Genomic DNA, 14,514 nt, shown 5'->3' with positions numbered 1-14,514 from the left:
TTTTTTTTTTTTTTTTTGCCTTGAGGAAAAGACTAGAGTTTAATAGCGTTTAGGGCTCTTGTACATAGGGTCGCTATGAGTTGCAAGGACTAGATGGCACATAACAACAAAAACAGCAGCAGTTGATTACAGAAAGTTCTATTCATGCTACCACCACAGTGAGAAATCTAAAATTTAAAGCTGATTATCTCTTTGGATACATAAAACCAATATATATTAAAGTGTATCCAAAGTGCAAATGAGGAGGGAAGAGGCAGTCAACAGACCTCTTGACAGAGGCTGCAGCAGCAAGCTGATTATCCTAACAACAGAACACTGAAACTCCTTCTGGAGTTCAGTCCTGGGAAATGAAATTGTCTTGGCCAAAAAGAGGTCCACACAAAAATGGGGGGGGGGGGGGCAAAGAGGTCCAGACATGAGTTTTGATTGATTCTTATTAAAAATAGTAAAAGGCAACCTTCCCATTGCTGATGTTAAATCTGGCACCAAAGGGAAACTGTGGCTTATTTTTTTTGTATTTAGATTGAGCAAGAAAGGAGTGACACCTAGCCAGTAATTCTGACTCCAGGCTGAAATCTCTGCACCTGAGTCCTGAGCTCTTCAGGCAGGATGGCCTGGAACTGCTCCTGCACCAGCATTTCCACAATCTGCTCCTTTGTGTGGATATCGGGTTTCAGTCACTTGATCTCCAGCTCCTACAGATGTTGAAATACATCCCTGGGCTGAGCTGCCTTCTCATAGCGGAACTGTCTGAACCTTGACATTCATATATGGTTTGTAATAGTGCCTATTCTCATCACTGGGGCTAAGAAAAAGAATCAGATTCCTAACTGACAGGGCATTCAATGGAATACTGAGGAAGGCCTTGGGAATAACTAGCCCTACACTGAATATTGCTCCAGAGACACCTAACAAATCCTAATGAGACCAAAAAGGATCAGACTATGTCCAATAACTGCATCCCAGAGCAAAGCATACACCGATAGGTAAGAGTACAAAAATAGCCAGTACTGATGAAGATAAAATTCTCTATATTTCTATATTTTTATGTCTTCAATTCTCTATATTTCTTTAATTGTAAGTAAAGGCTGTATATCTTTTATGCATTTATAAACTGTATTTATCTATGTGTGATCTACTTTTTTCTGTCCTTTACCCATTTTCTTTTTTGGAATGTTGGTCTTCTTTGTTAGGTATCTGGCTAATACAGTTGAAGAAGATGAAGAAGAATCAAAGTATGAAATTTTTCCTTGGGCTTTAGGAAAAAACTGGAGAAAATTATTCCCTGATTTCTTAAAGTTAAGGGATCAACTCTGGGATAGAATTGACTATAGAGCTATTGTAAGCAGGCGATGCTGTGAGGAGGTAAGGATTTTAAATTACTTTTTGTATATATTGTCTCTGTCTTTTGTTTATGTAATTTCCTTGTCTTATCCTTTAATGTGCTTCTAGTGTTTTACTTTTGGTATATGTAAGGATAGACTATTAACCTTGTCATTTACATGAATGCAGTTGTGTATTGCAGTGTTGTTATTTTAATTTTGCATCACAGTAATTAAAAACAATCACTTTTGTATTCCTGAAAAGCCTGGTACTGTAATAATTACTTTTATCATATTTTTCCTATCTTAAAAAAACCCACCACATAAATATTTTCAAAGATGGTGATGTCTAACATACCAAAATATTTTATTGATATTGGAATTGGATAATATACATTAAAGAACATGAAATTTCAAATTCCTGTGATTTAAATACCAATGGCAAGATAGAACTTTTTTTTTAACTATTTTATTTTATTATTTTGTGTGTGTGTACCGTCAAATCAGATCTGACTGGTACCGGAGGAGGACATTGCCCCTCCTTCTCCAGCAGAGCATCTGGTGGACTCGAACCACGTGCTTCTGGGATTGCAGTGCAGCCTTTTGCCACTAGGCCACCAGAGCTCCCTGCAAGATATAACTTTTGAAGAAATTTAATTAAAAGCCATACCTCTTTTCACATTTATATCCTTAATACCAGACCCTATTATAATAAAGCAGCAGGACATAAAAATTTCAAAGATTGATTGCTCTGACTTTCAAAAAATAAAAAAGTTTATATTTCAAATTAAATAACTGTAGAACATTAGTTGGAAAGCATTTATCTATATGTTGTTCTTGTTATTGTGTACCATAGAGTTGGAACTGGCTCATTTTAGAGGCAGTTACTTGCACGGGAGGAGATTACCTATCCTTCTCCCTCGGAGCAGCTGGTGGCCTAGAACCACATGCCTTTGGGATTTCAGTGCAGCTTCCACTAGGCCATCAGAGACCCCTCTTACTTATATGAGTCAGTACTCATTCTGCTATCAGTTGTTGCCTTTGAGCTGGAACTGACTCATGGCTGACCTTCCCGGGGCTTTCCGAGGATTTAAATCACATGGGGGGATGTCACTCATCTTTCTCCTGGCAGCTGCTGAATTCAAACCTCCAGAAAGGTGCTCCCTGTGGGTTAGCAGCACAACTCCCTAAGCACTTTGGAGTGCCCACACTAGTTCAGAATATTGTGATACACATAGGCCAGATGGTTCTGCAATAAATTGAAGTCACATCCAGTCAAATGATTATTGGCCCAGAGAGTAAATTAATGGGTTAGTTTTAGATTTGTGGGAGATTTTAATGTTATGTCACATAACTCTTCTGAAAACTAACCTTGCTAATAATATTTGTTAATGAGATGAAGGCATGGCGAATATGTCTACTTATTGATAAAATTAGGATGACTGTTGCATGTGCAGGAAATGCAAAGTCTAGGAAATTCTTAGAAGACTGTTCAAAAAGACAAGATTGCATTTAATAGAAACATATGCCACTATGGCTGTACACAGTCCCTGAAATGAATGGATCCCCACTGAAATATTTAAGGTAAATTATTCCAGTTTCAGAGCCTTGAAATATTACTCTATTTTTCTGTATTTGTCACTGCCTGCCTATATTAAGAGTGGGTGATTTCTGCCATTCTTGGCTATGATTTTGATCCCTCTTTTTCTCACTCTAACTTTCATCGAGTTAGAGCTCACTCACAGCTGACCCTCAATTAGGTTTCCTTGGCTGTAAATCTCTCAGGAGGAAACTGCCCATCTTTCTCCCTCGGAGCAGCTGGTGTATTCAAACCTCCAGAAAAGCTCAGCTGACAAGAGTTATCAAAGTGCAGTTCTCTACAGACTGACCACCAGAACTCCCATTAGATTTGACAGCTTGATTTGTGCACTAAATCTGTTAAAGTGAACACTTCAGACCTCTGGGGCACTGAGAATAAGGAGGGGGCCCAAGAGGGAAAAGATGGGAACAAGAAATGGCTTTTCTTCCATTGAACTGCCATCTACTCCGAAAATATAAGTATTACAGTTTAGCTGCAACAACTTCAATATATACTGGAAATGGAATTGCCATGGTACTGACACCAAATTATCAAAAAGCAAAAAAGAATGATGTGGTTTAAGGATACATTTGAAAACTACTTAAAAGAGTTTTAGACAATTGTAAATGTGTTTGTGTATTGGGACTTACAGAAAACTTATGTAGGCTGCATTAATAATTGGTGTGTTAAATAGCATTATATTCCAAAGTCTTTTCAATGGTGAAATTTTGGAAGCAGATTTTCAGGTCTTTCTAACAAGGTGCTTCAGCATGGAATCAAACCTCCAGCCTTTCATTTAGCAGCAGGCACATCAAACAAAACCCCAGGAATCATAATTTTCACAAAATAAAGATCATCAGATTCTTACCCAGTGTACTGCCTCTGTTTATACTGATTGTCTATTCAGAGGACACCAGAGTCTCAAAAGTAAAATGTCACGTGTGAAATGATACGTAGGATTAGAGATTTTTAATATGAAGAAAATTCAGGAAGCTTGCTTTTAAATGTTTAAAATGGATGAGACAGGAAGCATTTAATTTTGTCCTTTTTTATTAGAAAGGAGATAATTAAGATCTATGGATGAATTATTAAAAGGGGGAAATATTTGAGTATGATGACTATCATCTTGCCAATTATCTGAAAATGAGGCATTTTACCTAAACATGAAAAGATACTCCACCTCATGAGCTATTGTTGTTGTGTACTGTTGAATCAGAACCAACCCAAAGCTGACCCTCCAGTGGGTTTTTTAGAGGCAGTAATCTCATGGGAGATTACCCATCTTTCTCCCAAGGAACAGCTGGCAGAATTGAATCACATGCCATTGGAATTGCAGGGCAGCTTGTTACCACTGCGCCACCAGAGCTCTTAATTAGCCATTGTTGTTTTTGTTATGTGCTGTCAAGTCACCTGCAACCCTATGCACAGCAGCTCTGAAACCTTTCCTGTCCTGAGCCAGTCTCACTAATTCTGACACATCTCCCCCGTTACCCAAGTTACTGTATCCATCCCTCTCATCCTGGGTCTTCCTCTCTTGCGCTGTCTCTCCACCCTTCCAAGCATGATATCCTTCTCCAAGGATCAGTCTCTCCTAGCCACAGGCCCAAAATATGTGAAATGGAGCTTCAAAATTTTAGCCTCCAAGGACAGCCTTGGTTTCACCCTCTCCAAGACAGACCTATTTATTTTCTTGGCAGTCCGTGGTAAGTTCAAGACTCTTCTCCAGCACCACAACTCAAAAAGCCTCTTCTTCTGTCATCCTTAGTCATTGTCCAGCTCTCTGATGCATACAAGTAATTGTGAAGACCAAGGCTTGGATTAGGTGCACCTTAGTCTCTAGGCGGACTTCGTTGCTTTCAGCACTCTGGAGAGGTCGCTGATAGTAGATTTTCCCAGTGCAGTTCGTCTTTTGATTTCCTGGCTGCTGGTGTTAAGAGTGTTGATTATGGATCCAAGCAAGCTGTAAATGCTAACAACCTCAGTCTCTTCTCCATCTATCATGGTGCTGCCAGTTAGGAAGATGTAAATCAAAACCACAATGAAAAACCAAACTTCCTCACTTCATTAGAATGGCAGTGATTAAAAAGAATAGAAAATAAAAGATATAGACAATATTATCAAGAAAACAGAATTGACATTCCTTGCTGGTGGGCCTACAAAATGATAAAGGTACTGACAAAAGCTTTGTCAGTTTCTCAAAAAGTTGAACATAGAACCAACAGATGATCTTATGATCTCAACCCTAGGTATAAACCCAGAAGAAATGAAAGCTATAATGCAAACAAACCTGTGTGGCATTGTTTAAAATGCCTATCAAATGGACTGGATAAGTAAAATGTAGTATATGAAGAGATGGAGTTTGTCGACAGCTTCAGTTTGCTTGGCTCTACGATCAACACGCTTGGTACCAGCAACCACAAAACCAAAAGACAAATTGCATTGGGAAAGTCTGCTGTCTGAGACTTCTCCAAAGTACTGAAGAGCAGTGATGTCAGTCTGGAGACTAAGGTGTGCCTGATCCAGGCCATGGTCTTTGCAGTCACTTGCTATGCATCAGATAGCTGGACAAAGACTAGGGATGATAGAAGGAGAGTTGATATCTGTGAGCAGTGGCATTGGAGAAAAATATTGAATATACTATGGACTACTAAGAGAACGAACAGGCTCGTCCGGGAGAGGGTGAAACCAAGCTGCTCCTTCGAGGCAAGGATTCTGAGGCTTCATCTGACATACTTTGGACATGTTGCAAGGAGGGACCAGTCCTTGGAGAGGGATGCCATGCTTGGGAGGGTGGAAGACCCTCGATGAGATGGTTTGGTTCAGTCACTGGGGTAATGAAGATAGGTGTGTCGGAGACAATAAAATTAGTAAGGGATAGAGCAGGATTTGGGGATGTTGTACATAGGGTCACTATGAGTTGTAAGCAACTCAACAACATATAACAATAACAGCAATATACATCCAATGAAATACTGTTCAGCCACAAAGGAAAATGAAGTCTTGAAATGTGCCATACATAGCACAACCTCAAAAAAGTAAAATAAGTCAGTCACAAAAGGACAAGTAATATATAATCTCACTTATAGAAAATAAGAAAATGTATTTTATGATTGTTAGGTACCATTGCATGAACTCCAACTTTTTTCAGGAATTAAGTCCTTGATTTCATCTCACAACTCTTGATCATTAATGTTCCATGCATCAAATATATTCTTGACATGGTTTTTACATTCAGGTGGAATAAATGCCAGGTCATATTTTTTTCTGTCAGACTTGTTTTAATTTTATTCATCTTCAGTTTGAACTTGCATAGGAGGAATTGATTGTCGGTTTCACAATAAGCCCTTGGCCTTGTTCTGGCTGCTGATATTGAGCGTCTCCAACACTTCTTTCCACAGATGTAGTCAATCCGATTCCTGTATCATCTATCAGGTGAGATCCATATGTATAGTCACTGTTCATGTTTTTTTAAAGGTATTTGCCATGCATAAATCATTGATTGTACAAAAGTCTGTCATTTGGTGTTGAACAGCATTTCTGTCACCAAGACCATATTCCCCCAACTACGACATTGTACTACTAATCTTTAGGAATCATTACTAGGTCTTCACTGCTTCTTTGAACAAAGGACTAGTTTTTATTGTTTTCTTGATTATGCAAAGGCATTTGACCATATGAATCTTAATAAACTCTGGCTAATATTGAGAAGAATAGAAATTCCAGAACAATTATGCTTATGCAGAACCTGTACCTAGACCACAAAGCTATTGTACGAACAGAGCAAGGGAACACTGTGTGTTTAAAAATGGGATAGGTATGTGTCAGGCTGTATCTTTCTTTCTTTTCTTTTTTATTGTATTATTTTTATGTGTACCGTCAAATCAGATCTGACTGGTACAGGAGGAGATTGCCTCCTCCCTCTCCAGCAGAGCATTTGGTGGATTTGAACTGCGTACCTCTGGGATTGCAGTGCAGCATCTTGCCACTAGGCCAACAGAAGGCTGTATCTTTCTTTTCTCCATACCTTTTCAATCTGTATGCTGAACAAATCATTAGAGAATGGAAACTTCATAAAGAAGTATGGCATCAAGATTGGAATAAGTTTTTAAAAAATGACATAGTTGTGCCTCTACAAAAAAAAAGATTGGAATAAGACTCAACAGCCTGTATTATACAGATGACACAACCTTGATTGCTGAAAATCAGGAAGACGTGAGGTGCTTGTTGCAAAGGACCAAGAATGCAGCCTTCAATATGGATTATATCTCAACATCAAGGAAACAAGATTCCCCATACCTACGTCAATAGACAATATAATGATATATGAAGAAAAGGTTGAAGTTGTCAGAGATTTCATCTTGCTTGGTTCCACAGTCAACACCATTGTCACTAGCAGTCAGGAGATCTGGAGACATATAGCATTCCGAAGGTTTGCTGTCAGAGTCCTATCCAAAGTCCTGAAGAGCAATGATGTCACTTTAAAGACGAAGGTGTGCCTGATGTAAGCCATAGTCTTTTCAGCCACCTCTGTGCATCTGAGAGCTAGACAGTGAATAAGGCTAACAGACGAAGAATTCATGTCTTTGAGTTGTGGTATTGTAGAAGAATACTGAATATCTGATGGACAGCCAAAAGAACAAACAGGTATATCATGAAGAAAGTGCAACCAGAGTGCCCGTGGAGGCAAGGATGGTGAAACTTTGTTTCATACACTTTGGGGATGTTATTAGGAGAGGCTATTCCTTGGAGAAAATTGTAACGATAGAGGGTCAGTGAGAAACTCATTGAGATGAATTGAAACAATATCTGTGGCAGTGGGCTTAAGTGTGTCAGAGGTGATAAGGATGGGACAGGACAGGAGAGGGTTCAGAGCTGTTGTTCATAGGATCACTGTGAGTCATACTTGACTTGCTGGCACTTAACAGCAACAGTCCTTTGCTTCCAATTTTTGCACCCCAGGCACTTTATTAGTGTGTCTTGCTGGCATGTTCTGACAATTTCAGACTGCAAAAGTCCTCAATTTCTTTATCTTTAGTGGTTGGTGCATATATCTGAATAACAGTTGTACTCCCAGGTCCTCTTTTTATGTGTATGGATCATTTCCTATCACTAACTATTGCACCGCAAGATACATCTTGAAATGTCCTTTTTGAAGGTAAATGTCACACCATTCTGCTTCAATGTTTCAGTCCCAGCAGAGCAGTTTATACAGTTATGTTATTCAAAACCGGCTATACTGGCCCATCTCATCTTACTTAAGCCTAGCCTAGAATGCTAAGCTTTATGTGTTCCACTTCATTTTTGACAACTTCCAATTTTCTTAGATTAATACTTCAAACATTTCATGTTCCAGTTATTAATGGATGCTTGTAGCTGTTTCTCCTCATTTTGAGTCTTGCCAGCTTTACTCCATCCATGTCATTGCTCTACCTTGAGGAAGCAGTCCCTCCCCAGTCACATTTTTAGTACCTATGAACAGCCAAAAGAACAAACACATATGTCTTGAAGAAAGTGCAGCTAGAGTGCTCCTTGGATACAAGGATGGCGAAGTTTCATCTCACATACTTTGAGAATATTGCTAGGAGAGGCTATTCCTTGGAGAAGGACTTTGGTCATACTTGGCAAGGGACAGGATAACCCTTAGTCAGGTGGATTGACACCGTGACTGCAGCAGTGGTCTTGAGCAGGCCCAAGGTTGTGAGGATGGCACAGGACAAGACAGGGTTCAGATCTATCGTTCCTAGGGTCACTATGAGTGATTCTCAACTGGAAAGCACCTAACAACAACAACAGCATTAACCTGAAGGGCTCATCTTCCAGCATTATCTCCAACAGTGTTCTATTATTTGAGTTTTTAAAGACCTTTTGTTTCAGAAGTTCATGGCAGTCTTGATTCTTACTCTAGTCCAGAAGCTCCAGCGGAAACTGTCCACCGTAGATGACCCTGCTGAATATGTGAACTATATGGCATAGCTCCCATCATCACAGCAGCAAACAAGCAACCACAGTATGGCAAACTGGGATGAGGGAAGGGACAAACTCTTTATTTGATTTTTATTGCATCTCCAGTGCCTCTAACAATGCCTTGCACATACTTAATATTCACTTGCTGGTGAAAAGTGAATGAATATTTATTATCTCAGCATTTGAGAGCTGGACAGTGAACAGAGACGACAGAAGAATTGAGGCTTTTGAACTGTGGTGTTAAGAGAAGATTGTGGGATATCCCATGGATGGCCAAGAGAACAACATATATCTTGGAGAAAGTGCATCCAGAGTGCTCCTTGGAGACAACAATGATGAAGCTTCATCTCAGATACTTTGGGCATGATGCTAAGAGAGGTTATTCCTTCGAGAGAGACAGTAAAGGAAAACAACATCCTCGATCAGGTGGATTGACTCAAGGACTGCTGCAATGGGCTGTGGTGTGTAAGACTGTAAGGATGACAGAGGATAAGATAGGGTTCAGATCTAGTTTTCATAGGGTTACTGAGTTGTACTTGACAACACCTAACAACAACAAGTGGTAGAAAGAATGGAATGACTTTCAATTTTTTTCATCCTTAACACATTGCCGCACACTTTTAAATTGATGACTGTGCTTAGAAACACATTTTACCATTATTTGCAGCAACACATTAATCTGTGAACTAGAAAGACAATAAGCCATAAACTAAGGCTTCTCTTAGCACTACTCTCCTTATTCCAGTGGCAGATAGCTATCTGTATCACTCACTCACTCATTACTATCAAGTCTGAACTTACTCAGAGCTGACCCTCCAGCAGGTTTTCAGAGGCTGTAAATAACATGCAGAACAGCTGGGAGATTCGATCTGCTCACCTCTGAGTCGGCAACACAACTTCTCACCCACTAGATTGCTAGAGCTCCATCTGTGTTTGCGAGCACACAGCCAAACCCACACTGGCTGTTCCAACCAGATGTGTTTCAGAAAAATAAAACTGCCTTTTTAGAAATGCTTTGAATCATGTTAGTATGTAGAAAGGTCAGCTACATAATTTATTTTATCCTGTTCAGTAAGTATTCAATCTACAGCTCATTTGTAAATAAGGTACAAGTTTACTATAAATAATTTATCTTGTTGATATAATGTAATTGAGTAATACATCATTCCTGAAAGGATGGAGCGTTCTGCAACAAAATTACAAGACATGCTATTAGAAATAGCATTCTGTGCATTTGTTACTGAGAACCCTGTAATGGCATATTGCCATACAAAACATTTCTTTGAGCTCATATCCTAATATAAACCCATGTTAGAAGAGTGGCTAAAGCTAGTTTACAATAATAATATTTTAATCTGTGTAATACTTACAAGCACATAAGAATTTTCATTATTTACTATTTCAAATAGAATAAGTGTTTTTTCCATTTCACAGTTGAAGAAACTGGATTAGAAAGGTTATGACTTGTTATGTTTATTTAATTCAGTGACTTTTCCATTATATGCCACTATATTTAAAAAACTCCATATTCTCTCAGATAGTAATTAGTTTTCTAATTTGTCTCTTTCCATTGTAAACTTTGACTGCAAGGAGAACATATTTTACACTGCCAGACATGGGGTTACCCTAAGTTACCTTAATAGCACTTGGTCAACTGGCTTATTGCTGGCTTTATTTGCTTCTTAACTGCCCCCTAGCTGAATTTTCTCTTTGAATTTCATCTAGCTTAATAAATTTTTTTTTTTAATTTTGCAGTTAGTCTTTTTGTAAGCTACATTTGATCCTTTTTTTTTTAAGGAAGAAGTACCATATGATTAAATTAGAAAACTATGTAGGAATGCTCATAAAAACATATTAAAAAGTTGATTATTTTAAACAAAAAAATAAGAAAGGCAGGGGGAGGGAGGGAAGAAGGAAGGAAGGAAGGAAGGAAGGAAGGAAGGAAGGAAATTATGAAAAAAAAATGATGTAGGACTTCTCCAGCTTGAATCCCTCTACCTATTTCTGATCTTTTTTTCTTATGATGGATAACTTTTCCCCCAAATGGGCTCCTCAGAGGTAGAATTTATTTATCTAGCTTAGATCACAGATCATGGAGGATGTCTATCTGATGAGAAAGATACCCTGAATTCCAGCATCTTGGAGGGTAGCTATTTATAAAAGAGGAAGCTTTATTCTGATAATGTGTTCTGCCTGTCCTAGGTATCACAGTATCATCTGAGCTGGGTTCTGTATCTGCTACTACTTGATTTCAGATTAGGAGTTTGTTGTTGTTGTTGTTGTTATGTGCCATTGAGTTGCCTGCAACTCATAGCGACCCTATGTACAACAGCCCTAAACTCCGCTCTGTCCTGTGCCAATCACACTGTCTCTGACACTCCCATCCCAATTATCCCAGTCACTGTATCAGTCCACCTCATAGAGGGCCTTCCTCTCCTGCGCTGTCCCTCCACCCTCCCAAGCATGATGTCCCTCTCTAAGGACCGGTCTCTCCTCACAACATGTCCAAAGTATGTTAGATGGAGCCTCAGAATCCTTGCCTCCAAGGAACCACCCGGTTTAACCCTTTCTAGGACAAATCTGTTTGTTTTCCTAGCAGTCCATGGTATTCTCAGTACTCTTCTCCAGCATCACAGCTCAAAGGGATCAATTCTCCTTCTAGCCTCCTTGGTCATTGTCCAACTCTCTGATGCATAACAGGTGATTGCGAGGACCATGGCCTTTATCAGACACACCTTAGTCTCCGTCTCCAAAGAGACACCATTGCTCTTCAGCACGTTAGAGAGGTCCCTAACAGCAGACTTTCCCATTGCAATGCGCCTTTTACTTTCCTGGCTACTGGTGCCAAGACTGTTGACTATGGAGCCAAGCAAACTAAAGCTGTGTACAATCTCAATCTCTTCACTATCCATCCTGATGCTGCCAGTTGGTCCAGTGGTGAGAATCTTTGTCTTCTTGACATTGAGCCTCAATCCATATTGTAGGCTGCAGTCCTTGACACTCTGCAGCAGGCGCTTCAGGTCCTCTTCAGTTTCACCAAGCAGGGTTGTGTCATCCGCATAACGGAGATTGTTGATAAATCGTCCACCAATCCTGACCCCACATTTCTCCTCATAGAGCCTAGCCTCCCGGATAATCTGTTCTGCATATAGGTTGAAAAGGTATGGAGACAGGATGCATCCCTGGGGTACGCCCTTCCCAATTTTGAACCATGCAGTGTTCCCTTGCTCTGTTCTGACGACTGCCTCCTGGTCCAAGTATAAGTTTCGCATTAGAATGATCAAGTGTTCTGGGATTCCCATTCTTCTCAGAGTCAGCCATAGTTTGTTATGATCTACACAGTCAAATGCCTTTGCATAGTCAATGAAACACAGATAGACATTCCTCTGGTATTCCCTGCTTTCAGCCAAGATCCATCTAACATCAGCTACAATATCTCTAGTACCACGACCCCTTCTAAACCCAGCCTGGACTTCTGGTAGTTCTCTGTTGATGTGCTGTTCCAGTCATTTTTGGATAATCTTCAGTAAAATCTTGCTTGCATGTGAAATCAGTGAGATTGTTCTGTAGTTTCCACACTCTGTTGGGTCACCTTTCTTTGGGATAGGAACAAATATCGATCTCTTCCGGTCAGTTGGCCAAGTGGTTGTTCTCCAGATTTCTTGGCACAATTTGGTGAGCACGTCCATGGCAGCATCTGTTAACTGAAATATGTCAATTGGTATACCATCTATTCCTGAAGCCTTATTTTTTGCCATATCCTTCAAAGCAGCCTGAACTTCTTCTTTCATCACCATGTTTCATGAAATTCTTCTGTGTCTTCCAATTCCTTTCAATACAGTGACTCAGTATATTCTTTCCATCTTCTTTTAATACTTCCTGGATCATTTAACATTCTGCCGAAAGCATCCTTGATTATTGCAACTCGAGGTTTGAATTTGTTCTTCAGTTCCTTGAGCTTAAGATATGCTGAGCGAGTTCAGCCCTTTTGATTTTCTGACTCCAACTCCTTGCACATTTCATTGTAATATTTTGCTTTGTCATCCCGTGCTGCCTTTTGAAATCTTCTATTCAACTCTTTAGTATCTTGAATTCTTCCCTGTGCTTTGGCTTCTCTGCGCTCCAGTGCAATTTTCAGAGTCTCTTCTGACATCCATTTGGGTCTTTTCTTCCTCTTCTGTCTGATTAGGAGTTTAGAAAGAAGTAATACAAACGGCGACTTAGGGGAATCAATGACTAAATATAGAAGATACTCTATAGGGAAACTGCTGCATCTGTTATAGATCAGGAAGCAAGAATGTAAACGATACTGAAGTCAGTAGTAAATAAAAAAGAAATTCTTTAAGAAGTTACAAAACTATAATTGTTAAAACTTCCAGTGAGTAGTTGGGTATAGGGTATATAGGAAAGGGAGCTGTCAGTTTAAAAATCTATGCAACGAATAAAGCTTCCATAATGGAATAAGGGCAGGCTAGAGAAGAACAAGGAGGCCCTGGTGGCACAGTGGGTAAGGAGTTGTGCAAAAACCAAACAAGATAATCCTCAGGGGGAAAGATGGTGAAACTCGGTCTCACACACTTTACATATGTTGTGGGAGGGGCCAGTCCTGGGATAGGTGGGTCAGTGAAAGAGAAGAAAGACCCTCAACACGATGGGCTGACATAGTGACAGTGACCATGGGCTTGAGCATGGCAGAGATAGTGAGGATGTGCAGCATAGAGTCAATTTCTGATCTGTGGTTCATAGGGCGGCTGTTAGTCATGGTTAACTCGATGGAACCTAACAACAACAACAACATGCAATAAAGGTCTCATACACATTCTATTTTATCAGACTAATTATATGATGGAGAAGACTGTATCCTCACTTTGTGCTAGTAATCAAGCTGACTGAAACACAGAGTGACTGTATGAACAACAGATCTGAACCTTGCCCTATCTATGCCAGCCTCACCATCTCTGCCACTCTCGAGCCCATTGTTACCGTCAGTCCATCTTTTTGAGAGTCCTCCTCTCTTTCCCTGACCTTCCACCTTTCCAAGCATTTCTCTTCCCTAATAATAGGCTTTTTCTGTGTGTATCATCAAATCGGATCTGATTGGAACAGGGGGAGATTGCCCCTCCTCCAGCGGAGTATCTGGTGGATTCAAACTGCTTATCTCTGGGATTGCAGTGCAGCTTCTTGCCACTAGGCCACCAGATGTTGGATGGATCTTAGCTGAAAGCAGGGAATACCAGAGGAATGTCTGTCTTTGTTTCATTGACTATGCAAGGGCATTTGACTGTGTGGATCATAACAAACTGTGGCTGACTCTGAGAAGAATGGGAATCCCAGAATACTTGATCGTTCTAATGCAAAACCTATACTTGGACCAGGAGGCAGTCGTCAGAACAGAGCAAGGGAACACTGCATGGTTCAAAATTGGGAAGGGCGTACCCCAGGGATGCATCCTGTCTCCATACCTTTTCAACCTATATGCAGAACAGATTATCCGGGAGGCTAGGCTCTATGAGGAGAAATGTGGGGTCAGGATTGGTGGACGATTTATCAACAATCTCCGTTATGCGGATGACACAACCCTGCTTGGTGAAACTGAAGAGGACCTGAAGCGCCTGCTGCAGAGTGTCAAGGACTGCAGCCTACAATATG

General features: G+C 40.1%; 1 protein-coding gene across 2 annotated transcripts in view; it reads left to right on the top strand.

Moving 5' to 3' along the window:
• Window positions 1-14,514, top strand: part of SPDYA (speedy/RINGO cell cycle regulator family member A) — a 54,475-nt gene that overhangs the window by 27,863 nt on the left and 12,098 nt on the right. For both annotated transcript variants that reach the window (XM_006880568.1, XM_006880569.1), the window contains exon 4: window positions 1,194-1,365. In XM_006880568.1, coding sequence (XP_006880630.1) covers window positions 1,194-1,365 — 172 coding nt within the window. The remainder of the gene's footprint in view (window positions 1-1,193; window positions 1,366-14,514) is intronic.

This window comes from Elephantulus edwardii, unplaced genomic scaffold, assembly GCF_000299155.1.
Source record: "Elephantulus edwardii isolate Elephantulus edwardi_28Jun2011 unplaced genomic scaffold, EleEdw1.0 scaffold00009, whole genome shotgun sequence".
NCBI classification, from domain to species: domain Eukaryota; kingdom Metazoa; phylum Chordata; class Mammalia; order Macroscelidea; family Macroscelididae; genus Elephantulus; species Elephantulus edwardii.
The sequence above is the reverse complement of the archived record's forward strand: the minus strand, read 5'-3'. Positions and strand labels throughout refer to the sequence as shown.